At 42.4% G+C, this 11,903-nt stretch overlaps 1 protein-coding gene across 1 annotated transcript; it reads right to left on the bottom strand.

Moving 5' to 3' along the window:
* Positions 1 to 4,445: 4,445 nt before the first annotated feature.
* Positions 4,446 to 11,729, bottom strand: LOC110502970 (rho-related GTP-binding protein RhoU). The gene is made up of 3 exons (XM_021581321.3): positions 10,530 to 11,729; positions 10,086 to 10,144; positions 4,446 to 7,146 (listed from the first exon to the last, which is right to left on the bottom strand). The coding sequence occupies exons 1-3, from the start codon at positions 10,777 to 10,779 to the stop codon at positions 6,691 to 6,693; spliced, it is 765 nt and encodes a 254-aa protein (XP_021436996.1). The 5' UTR covers positions 10,780 to 11,729; the 3' UTR covers positions 4,446 to 6,690.
* Between the last annotated feature and the right edge of the window lie 174 nt (positions 11,730 to 11,903).

Genomic DNA, 11,903 nt, shown 5'->3' with positions numbered 1-11,903 from the left:
CTCTTTTGTACTCCACACTGCTCTTTCCCACCTGGACAAAAGGAACACCTATGTGAGAATGCTATTCATAGATTACAGCTCAGTGTTCAAAACCATAGTGCCCTCAATGCTCATCAATTAGATAAGGACTCTGGGACAAAACACCTCCCTCTGCAACTGGATCCTGGACTTCCTGACGGGCCGCCCCCAGGGGCCTCTCAGGGGTGCCTGCTGTCCCCTCATGTACTCCCTGTTCACTCATGACTGCACGGCCAGGCACGACTCCAACATCATCTTTAAGTTTGCCGATGACACAACAGTGGTAGGCCTGAACCCCGAACAATGACGAGACAGCCTATAGGGAGGAGGTCAGAGACCTGGCCGTGTGGTGCCAGGGCAACAATCTCTCCCTCGATGTGATCAAGACAAAGGAGATGATTGTGGACTACAGGAAAAAGAGGACCAAGCATGCCCCCATTCTCATCGACGGGGCTGCAGTTGAGGATGTTGAGAGCTTCAAGTTCCTTGGTGTCCACATCACCAACAAACTAACATGGTTGAAGCACACCAAGACAGTCGTGAAGAGGGCATGAAAAAACCTATTCCCCCTCAGGAGACTGAAAAGTATTGGCATGGGACCTCAGATCCTCAAAAGGTTCTTCAGCTGCACCATCGAGAGCATGGTTGCATCGCTGCCTGGTATGGCAACTGCTCAGCCTCCGACCGCAAGGCACTACAGAGGGTAGTGCGAACAGCCCAGTGCATCACTGGGGCCAAGCTTCCTGCCATCCAGGACCTCTATACCAGGCAGTGCCAGAGGAAGGCCCTAAAAATGGTCAAAGACTCCAGCCACCCTAGTCATAGACTGTTCTCTCTGCTACCGCACGGCAAGCGGTATCGGAGCGCCAAGTCTAGGTCCAAGAGGCTTCTTAACAGCTTCTACCACCAAGCCATAAGACTCTTGAACACCTAATCAAATGGCTACCCAACTTTTTGCTTTGCCCCCCCTGCTCTCCCCCTCTTTTACACCGCTGCTACTCTCTGTTGTTATCTATGCATAGTCACTTTAACAACTCTACCCACATGTACATATTACCTCAACTAACCGGTGCCCCCACACATTGACTCTGTACCGGTACCCTCCTGTATATAGTCTCGCTATTGTTATTATACTGCTTAATTACTTGTTAATTTTATTTCTTATTCTTATCCGTATTTTTTTAAACTGCATTGTTGGTTAGGGGCTCGTAAGTAAGCATTTCACTGTAAGGTCTGCACCTGTTGTATTCAGCGCATGTGACTAATACAATTTGATATGATGTTTCCCTCATGTCACCCATCTTGTATTTATACACTGTATTCAAAGAAGAGCATTAGTAGGTCTGGGGTATTCAGACTAAGTCCTCAATGTTGCCTTTCTCTGTCACGCAAAGAGAAACAAGTGGATCATAACTTCCTGCTAGTGACGACCTGGCCAGCAGCCCAATAACTTTTCAACATCCATCCAGACTTGAGCCTCTTAGAAGTCACAGCTTTACTTGATCTGCCAAGTCCCTCTGTTCTGCTTGCAGCTCTATGCACCACGTTTGCAACTCTGGGATACCGTTTGGCTTTTCTGCAGCTGTGCTGTACAGCTACTCTAGCAAATCTATCAGGCCACCGGTATCTCTCCCCCACTCTTTAGGAAGTTATGGAACTTGTCTTGCGGGACTTTCTTCATAGGTGATTGTGGGCATCAGTGTGCATACGTCAAAACATGTTATCTGTACCATCTAAACATCTGTCACATGTATTCTGTTCTAAGTTGAGGCAGTTATTTGTCATGTGGTTTTGTATGGTTGGGCAAGACCTCTACACATTGCACCGCCAAGACCTCTACAAATTGCACCGCCAACACCTCTCTCTACACATTGCACCGCCAACACCTCTACACATTGCACCGCCAACACACACACATCTTTGCAATATGAAACAATCACAAAAAAGTGGCCTTAAAATGTCTCAGTCATTAAGCAGGGCCAGCTACAGGCTGAGAAAAAAAGAGCAGACTACTGAACGTTTGAGTGACTCACACAGACGCCAGATGAATTGGCCTAACGGCTCATAGAGTAGTGACTACAAGTGAAAGCATAAGAGGGCTTTCCAAATCAACTTGTTTCTTCATATTTCCATTTCAACTGCATAAACTCTCCTTATTGAACTACATTTCTACAATATTGACCTAAGCACAACTGTATATGGATTCTGTTAGTACAATTAAACTATCCACTATTGAGCCATAGTTGGTCGATCAATCAAGCATTAAGTTGTAATAACTACGTAATTACAAAACTCACAAAGGAAAAGAGCTTCAGAGGCAAAACCCGAAACAAATACATTCCAATGTAACAAACACAAAATCCAGCATGTATACCAAACATTCTTTATTTTCCGAAGGTATCAAACTACAGACAAACGGGATCTTTGTCCTAACATGACACTGAATGCAAGCTGTTATTTCACCACAGCGCCAGCCCCTACAGAGCCCTGAACAGAGATCCTTGAACCTCCACGTTTGCTGGAAGTCATAGCTTACTTGGAAATACATTGAGTGTACAAAACATTAGGAACACCTGCTCTTTCCATGACATAGACACAACTGTGGGAAGCACTGGAGTCAACATGGGCCAGCATCCCTGTGGAATGCTGTTGACAACTTGTTGAGTCCATGCCATGATGAATTGAAGCTGTTCTGAGGGCAAAAGGGGGTGCAACTCAATATTAATGTTTTGTCCACTCAGTATAGTACAAGAGTATAGTACACCATGTGATTTGCACTGTTACAAAGAGAAGCATTTGAAGAAATGCATCGTCGTAAAATGCATTCGTATTGAGGATATACAGTACCAGTCAAAGGTTTGGACACACCTACTCAATCAAGGGTTTTTCTTTATTTTTACTATTTTCTACATTGCAGAATAATAGTGAAGAGATCAAAACTATGAAATAGCACATATGGAATCATGTAGTAACCAGAAAAGTGTTAAACAAATCAAAATATATATAACAATTTAGATTCTTCAAAGTAGCCACCATTTGCCTTCATGACAACTTTGAACAACCTTGGCATTCTCTCAACCAGCTTCACCTGGAATGCTTTCCCAAAAGTCTTGAAGGAGTTCCCACAAATGCTGAGCACTTGTTGGCTGCTTTTCCTTCACTCTGCAGTTCAACTCATGGCACACCATCTCAATTTGGTTGAGGTCGGGTGATTGTGGAGGCCAGGTCATCTGATACAGCACTCCATCACTCTCCTTCTTGGTCAAATAGCCCATACACAGCCTGGAGGTGTGTTGGGTCATTGTCCTGTTAAAAAAAAATGATAGTTCCACTAAACGCAAAACAGATGGGATGGTGTATCGCTTCAAAATGCAGTGGTAGCCATTCTGGTTAAGTGTGCCTTGAATTCTAAATAAATCACAGACAGTGTCACCAGCAAAGCACCCCCACACCATCACACCTCCTCCTCCATGCTTCACGGTGGGAACCACACATGCGGAGATCATCCGTTCACCTGCTCTGCATCTCACAAAGACACAACGGATGGATCCAAAAACCTAAAATTTGCACTCATCAGACCAAAGGACAGATTTCCACCTGTCTAATGTCCATTGCTTGTGTTTCTTGGTCCAAATAAGCCTCTTCTTATTATTGGTGTCCTTTAATAGGGGTTTCTTTGCAACAATTCGATCTCCTCTGAACAGTTGAGATGTGCCTGTTGAACTCTTCTGTGAAGCATTTATTTTGGCTGCAATTTCTGAGGCTGGTAACTCTAATGAACTTATTCTCTGCAGCAGAGGTAACTCTGGTTCTTCCTTTCCTGTGGTGGTCCTCGTGAGAGCCAGTTTCACCATAGCGCTTGATGGTTGAATGAGTAGGCGTGTCCACACTTTTGACTCACAAAATACTGCAATACTGAGAAACTGGACATGGAAGAAGTTTGAAAATATGTACCTTGTATTTCATAAGGAGGAGATAAAATCACTAGCTGTATATATTATTTATTCATGGTTATGATTAACATTGAACTGACCGTTGAGGCAACATGGTCGACTAAGAGTGATCCAGTAAAACATTAACTTCTCCATTGTCTGTCTTCCACTATAATTCCCTTTCAGAGGTCCATCACACATCTAAGGAGGTGAACCTGATCATACATGAAACTGTATTGTTTAGCCCAAGGTTTAGTTTGGCATTCTACTGGAAGAGCTATTACAAGGCTTGAGTTACAATGCTTGAAAAACAAATCTCTGAAAGAGGTGACAGTTATCACCATAGAGATCCTATTACATTACTACAGGGGCTGTCATAAAACCTCAAAGGTACAGAATGGGGTCAAAATGGTAGCCATATTGGTCAGGGAGAAATACAAAACCTGTAATGGGGTGCGTGCTGGTGGCAGGGAAGTCAGGCGCAAGAGAACGAACTTGGTATAAACAGAGTTGTTTAATAAATGCTCACAAAACTCAGAAAACCATCATATACAAAATAATAAAAGTGGGTTCAAAACCCGTCGCACACCAGAACATAACTCGCACATAACAAACAATCACCCACAAGGACATGAGGGGAAACTGAGGGTTAAATACACAACATATAATTGATGGGATTGGAACCAGGTGTGATGGAAGACAAGACAAAACCAATGGAAAATGAAAAATGGATCAGCGATGGCTTGAAGGTCGGTGACGTCGACCACCGAACGCCGTCCGAACAAGGAGAGGGACTGACTTCGGCGGAAGTCGTGACAAGACCAGTGTAATTAGAATGAATGGCAGTAGAGGCATAGGAGATGCATGTATCAGAAATAGAATTATAATCAACAAAAAATATTGTCACATAATTATAAATACAGTTTATACAGGTTTTATACCAACTTTCTGTATAAATAGCCTCTAAAATATATGTAAACTGACCATAAATGTCTCGGATGTTATTTTCTTGGAAAGTGTGAGTGCTTTTATGATACAGTATCAGTAGTTGTTGCATTTACAACTTGTCCCAGTCCTATCATCAATTGATTTCGGCCAGTGTACAGCTGTGATTTGACTGCATTGTTTGAATGGAATGTTGGCATATTGGCATTTAATTTGAACAATTAATGGAAAAATTCCTCTAAAACTGGTTGGCTAGCTAGCTAACAAACACACAGTGCAGATAAATTCTACACATTCATTGTTTCACACCATATCTTATCACAGCACTGTCAAACCATAGTTGACCAACTCCCTGACCAAAATGGCTGACCTTTGGACCATCTTAAGAATGTTCATGTCCATTTTAGTATTCTAATTCCTAATTCTATGGTTATAATTTTGAAATTCTAATAACCTCATCTCTATAGGTTAAATCAGAACACTGCATTGACAGAGGTAGACATCCCATGCCACAGTGATAGGAAAATAGGTATTGACAACTTTTTTTCAACATAATAAAAGATTATGGTATTGTTAAGCTTGCTTGGGACAATTAACATACTCTTTCCAGTGTATTAGTTTCAGAAAGATATTGAATAATTTGCTCAGTCATTAATAACTACCTTACTCTGCTAGCTGTAAAGAGTTAACATTGACTCAGCTGCAGTCAGCCCTGTACAGAGTAAGGTAGTTAAGAGTTAACATTGACTCAGCTGCAGTCAGCCCTGTACAGAGTAAGGTAGTTAAGAGTTAACGTTGACTCAGCTGCAGTCAGCCCTGTACAGAGTAAGGTAGTTAAGAGTTAACGTTGACTCAGCTGCAGTCAGCCCTGTACAGAGTAAGGTAGCTAAGAGTTAACGTTGACTCAGCTGCAGTCAGCCCTGTACAGAGTAAGGTAGTTAAGAGTTAACGTTGACTCAGCTGCAGTCAGCCCTGTACAGAGTAAGGTGTTTGTTTGAAACTCCTCAGGTGGTGCTATGTTGAAGTGAACCAAAGGTCAACAAGTCTAGTTAGAATTCCAGCACATAGCTAGAGACTGTGACCCTCATATGAGCTTAGACAGAACCCATGTCCTAATGTAAACAACAGTTAGAAATTCTGAAAAACTATTTTTGAAAACAAAAATTAGGTTTCTGAGTGGTTTGTACATTAGACAACAAGCCAAATGAGGCTCTCCAATATGGGCTGGAAGAACAAGCATTCAAATAATGAACGTTACACAGTACTCTCCTCGCATTATCTGATTACTGCACAGATTGTTTTTATTTTTACCATAGACACGGCTAAATCAAAGAGATGGTAAATCCCACATCGGAAAGTTGACTCAATCTCATATGCTAAATGAATCTGAGTTTACATACTGTACACTTACCATGGGAAAGGTCAGAGTAAACCAGGTTAATAAAACAATGATATAACAACATAAGCCCTCCTGGTAATCAAGAGGGCTTCATCTTCCACAGTCGTCCATGTAGAAGCTGTGTCCCCCCTAGGATCATGGATATAAGGCAGTGGAAAGTCAATGAGTATTCTTTGAGGGAAGTCAGCTCTGTCTCCAGTGCAGCTCACGTTGGTAAAGCAAAAATAGCATGGGGTCATTGAGACCTAACCTACACATAACTCAGATACTCCAGACCAGACCTGCGTCCATATTCCAGTCACTGTTTTCCTTACTGCCCCTGAAGTCTGTTAACGTGCTGACATGGAAGCAAAATTGGAACCTATGCGTCCGTCCTGTCACACACACAGATAGAGGCTAAACCACACAACAGTACTTCTTCCACCATGATTTAGAAAGCTTCTTCATCTTGTCTGGAGTCCGTCTTTTCAGTCGATGCTGCTGCTGCTGACTGTCGGAGTGCTGGATGCTGGCCACGATGGCTGCGTCAAACACCTCTTTGAGGTTCTTCTGGGTGAGTGAGGAGCACTCCATGTATGACACGGCCCTCATGTCCTCAGCACACTGCTGGGCCTCCTGGGGCTCCACTGGCCTCTCTTTGTACTTGGCCAGCTCAATCAGAACATTAACATCCTCCCGCAGGTCTGACTGGTTGCCCACCAGAACCACCGGCGCCTGCGGGCAGTGCCGGCGAATCTCCGGCACCCATTTCTCTGTTACGTTCTGGAAGGAGGAGGGGCTGACGACACTGAAGCACAGCAGGAAGACGTCTGCGTTGGTGTAGCAGAGCGGACGCAGCTTGTCAAACTCATCCTGCAGGGAGGAATGGAGAGGAGAGGGGGGTTCATGACACGACATGATAACAAGCAGAACCAAGAATGGGCAAGCTCAACTCAATAGCCCTCCTTGTGAAAAGGTCTTTGAGTACACTTAGAAAAAAAAGGTGCCATCTAGAACCTAAAAGGATTATTTGGCTGTCCCCATAGGAGAATCCTTTGAATAACCTTTTATGGTTCCAGGTAGAACCCTTTCCACAGAAGGTTCAACATGGAACCCAAAAGGGTTCTCCTATGGGGACAGCCGAAGAACCCTTTTTTCCAAGAGTGTATAGGGTTGACAAGGGCATCATCATAGCCAAGAGAAGGAAAATCCTGCCCTCATTGGCTATGTCACCATGTGCATGTCTGTAACTAGTGGCGCCTCAGCCTCATGACAAAGTGTCTCTGGCAAGCAGGAACACACAATCTGTGTCCACAACCTGAAAACCCATGACACCTGTATCAGTTTCAGTTAGTGTGACATGCCGTAGTGGTTCTGATTGGGGACAGCTCTTTCAGCGTAGCCTACAGTTGATTTTAATTTCCTCTAATGTTGCCGACTGACATGCAATTTAGTAATGAAGGTACTGTTCATGCCGACCAGCATATAATACACTAGCATGAAGGCTAAATAGAAAAACTACCAATAGCTAAATTGTAGAGAAAGAGCATTGTTAAATTGCTAGAATATGACTATATTATAGATTTAAAAAATTACCCTGAACATAAAATATAAACACAACATGCAACAATTTCAAAGATTTTACTGAGTTACAGTTCATATGAGGAAATTAGGCCCTAATCTATGGATTTGACAAATGATCCTGCAGGCAAAGAAGCCGGATATGGAGGTACTGGGCTGGTGTGGTTACACGTGGTCTGTGGTTGTGAGGCCGGACTGCCAAATTCTCTAAAATGATGGAGGCAGCTTATGGTAGAGGAATTAACATTCAAATATCTAGCAACAGCTCTGGTGGAAATTCCTGCAGTCATCATGCCAATTGCACACTCCCTCAAAACTTGAGACATCTGTGGCATTGTGTTGTGTAACAAAACTGCATATGGCCTTTTATTGTCCCTAGCACAAGGTGTACCTGTGTAATGATCATGCTGTTTAATCAGCGTCATGATATGCAACACCTGTCAGGTGGGTGGGTTATCTTGGCAAAGGAGAAATTGTCACTAACAGGGATGTAAACAAATTAGTGCACAAAATTAGAGAGAAACAAACTTTTTGTGCATATGGGAAATATCTGGGATTTTTTTTTTCAGCTCATGAAAACAACACTTTATATTTTTGTTTAGTATACATAAGACCATGAACCATAGTCCACACTTTGTCTGCCCCTGGAGCGGTGACATCTTTATATCACCAGTTAAAGAGCCCCTGAGTGGAGTGGTGACATCATTTACATTACCAGCTAAAGAGCCCCTGAATGGAGCAGTGACATCATTTACATTACCAGTTAAAGAGCCCCTGAATGGAGCAGTGACATGATTTACATTACCAGTTAGAGCCCAAGTGGAGCGATGACATCATTTATATCAGGTATAAGTGTGTGCTTATCTTCGCTAATATGTGTTTAGCCATTTTATCTGGCAAACTTATTACACAACGTTCATATTACATTTGCACATCTCCAATACATCTAGTTCTATAGGAGGCAAGATAACGGTGGCATTCCACTGAGATTATATTTTGTTGTTAATTGACAAAAGTGCATTCTATCACTCTCATCTGTTTCTCTGATACACCCAGCTTGTGTGTACCCATTGCTTCCTGAGATTTTAATAGTGCATTTCCCTCCTCAGATGGTAGCAGCAAAGGGTCTCCAGATCATTTCTGATTGGCTGGGAGTTAATTAGTGGTATCAGGAACCCAATGAGGTCAACAACATCCCCAGGAAGAGTAGCTGCTGCTTCAGCAAAAGCTAATGGGGATCCCAATAAAATACTAAAACATTGACAGTGAGGGTTCCTGTATTTGGTATTCAGACAGTCTTCTGCATGCTTAGTATGCTAATCACATGGACTCAGTTATGCCCAGAGGAGCAGGGTGACATTGAGCATTGAAAAGGTAATAACTATTATTTTGTTGAATTGGCTCAGCCATTATCTCATATTTGTAGCACATCATGGGGTTGGGCGGGCAGGTGGTGCATGTGCTTTCACAATTATTTTGGACTGTTTCATGAAAGCAAAATATTAATGCAAACGGAAATGTAATCTTGATTATATTTCAATGTAACCAAGGTTTAACTATGTTTTAACAAAGTTATAACTATGATATTGCTTGCATTGTCTTGTAAAACATTATTTCAAAACAATTGAAAAGATCATTGGTGTCTAATGAAAAGCCCATCGCCTCAGAGCCTCGCTGCTCTTTCTGCAAAGAGACAAAGCAGAACCCTATGAACCCACAGAGCTCAGCCTCCAGCCAGGGACTCTCTCTGTGTCTAGACAGAACCACTCTGACTCTCTTTGCCTGCTTTCCTGGGCTGTTTTCCACTGCGGACTCTCTCCAGCATGCTCTGCTCCTCAGAAACAGACCCATCTCGCGTTTCCTTTCCAGGCTCAGATTCAATTCATTACACTTATAAAGTTTCCTCTCTGTAATCCCCCCAAGCTTGTTACCCCCTCACATGTGGGGAAGACAGTATTTATCTGAGTAAGCTCATTTCTGGTGCAGACTCATGACTGGACAAAAACACTACTGTAGAGCATCAATTTAGACAGACAGATCCCTTATCTTCCCTACACTAGTAGACCATTTGAACCCATTCCGTACGTGTAGTTGCCTAGGGGGTTAGAAGACGTTTGAGACATTTAGGAACAGCAAAAAGGTCAACTTGTTTATTTTTAATGAATCCTTTACACTTCCATGGTTGTAGCGATCACATGAAACTGGCCTATAGGTGTATTTGAATGACAAACCTGCCCAGCTGTGTCACAAAGCTGCAGTTTCACTGGCTTGCCATCAACTGCCACAACCGCTGAAAGAAAAAAATACAACAAATTATACATTTAAATCAGCCAATATAACAAAGAATAAATTGGTAACCACAACCAATTAAATACTGTTAAGGCCAGAATAGTGTTGTTATGGACAAACTATTGAGTATAACAATTACCATGGTGTTCCTGTTGCCAATGTAAGGCAGCAGACAGTTGACAGAAATTTAAAAAAAAAAACTTAGATTGTTGTAAGTCAGGCTCAGTTCAAATATAGAATTCATAGAAAACAATACCTGTTTTTCAGGTAACACCTGTGCTGTTAAAAGTGCCAGATAAAAACAATTAATTGCATAGCCCAATAGGACCACAACAGGTCCTAATAGTCTACCCGACTTAAAAAAAGGCACATATTTGTCAAGTTACCTGAAAAATTATCAAAGGCAGTTGGGACATATTTAGTTGGATATCCATTTGTGGTGTAGCTGACAATCAAGCTCGTCTTCCCAACTGCGCCGTCACCGACAAGCACACACTTCACTTTGCGCTCTCCGCCACCCGGCCGACACTTGGAGCCCGAAAACGACTCTCTGCTCCGAACCCTCCGAGGAGGAACCGGTGGGACCGCCGCCGACCCCGCTACAGGTTTATAATCTCCGTCGCCCTGGGGTGGCATCGCCTTGTGGTATCGCCAATGGAACTGTCCAGCAACCAGTTAATCCTAGTTACGCCAAACGATTCGTTTCCTAGATTTGACATCAACGGGACTTTCACAAGAACTGTCCCTTATATTCTGTAGTGTTCCATGGCTGGAAAAAGGTTTGCCTTTCTACAAAGACGATGTAGACACCTTGATGACAATTCCCCATTGTACAGAAATAAATTCCTCAAGCAATAAATCCAATAGGTGAAAATGTTTCCACCCCGTATGAAAATAAATGTATTTCCTGAATATTTTCGAAAGTTGTAGTTTGCACTCCACTCACCTACTCAGCCCTATGACTCTAAAAAAAGCTCAGCCTTCTACTCGTGAGCAACATGACATCATCAAACACCACTGAGTCAGAAAAAACGTTGCACCATTGACCAATAGCAACAAGCAAGCCCCCCCCCGTAGATTGCAAAAATATCCTACTCTGGGGGTAGAATTTGATTATTTTTGTGCAAAAATGTTTTTTTTTTATGAACTTATTTGTAAGGCTTCGTCTGTTCAATGGTTTCCAATGCTCTACTATTGATGGTTAAATTGTTACATAAATTGGGCACAATTCTTACAATTGTATCCCTCAACCTGTTTGATCTCACCAACAATACTTCTCTCGGATGAAATGGCTGAGCGATGATACAGTAGCTCAAGTCTGCCATCTTGTGGACTGTGACATGAAAGACGCTATATTGAAAATCTCTAAGAACAAATTCGTATTTACAATGACGGCCTACACCGGGCAAACTGTCCCCTAACCCGGGCGACGCTGGGACAATTGTGCGCCACCCTATGGGACTCTCGAGCCCTGGTATCTTTCAAAAATAGAGTGGTCATCTGCAAGCTCACATGATAATATCTGTCAACAATAGAGATCCATTTTATATCGCTGGATTTTAAAAAAAACAGGTAAGAAGTTGGGTTGCAAGCAGGAAGAGGTAAATCGAAATTGGGCATCCTTGCCTAATTCCTCTTTTCAAATAAAATCTAGAAGTGCCATGCTTTAATTTAATGGAACTGTCCCATTCATATAAATAATTTTAATAGTGCTACAAAATAATTCCCCAAAACCAAATTTCTCAAGGGAGAGAAATAGA

The sequence above is a fragment of the Oncorhynchus mykiss genome, chromosome 23 (genome assembly GCF_057628025.1).
Source record: "Oncorhynchus mykiss isolate SJ-2025 chromosome 23, ASM5762802v1, whole genome shotgun sequence".
Taxonomy (NCBI): domain Eukaryota; kingdom Metazoa; phylum Chordata; class Actinopteri; order Salmoniformes; family Salmonidae; genus Oncorhynchus; species Oncorhynchus mykiss.
The sequence above is the reverse complement of the archived record's forward strand: the minus strand, read 5'-3'. Positions and strand labels throughout refer to the sequence as shown.

Excerpts from the sequence above, each read along its gene's own strand:
- LOC110502970 (XM_021581321.3), bottom strand. The coding sequence starts at position 10,779 with ATGCCACCCCAGGGCGACGGAGATTATAAACCTGTAGCGGGGTCGGCG. Across the intron at positions 10,145-10,529 it reads TGCCTTTGATAATTTTTCAG|CGGTTGTGGCAGTTGATGGC; the intron begins GTAACTTGACAA and ends TTTTTCTTTCAG. Across the intron at positions 7,147-10,085 it reads TTTGTGACACAGCTGGGCAG|GATGAGTTTGACAAGCTGCG; the intron begins GTTTGTCATTCA and ends TCCTCCCTGCAG.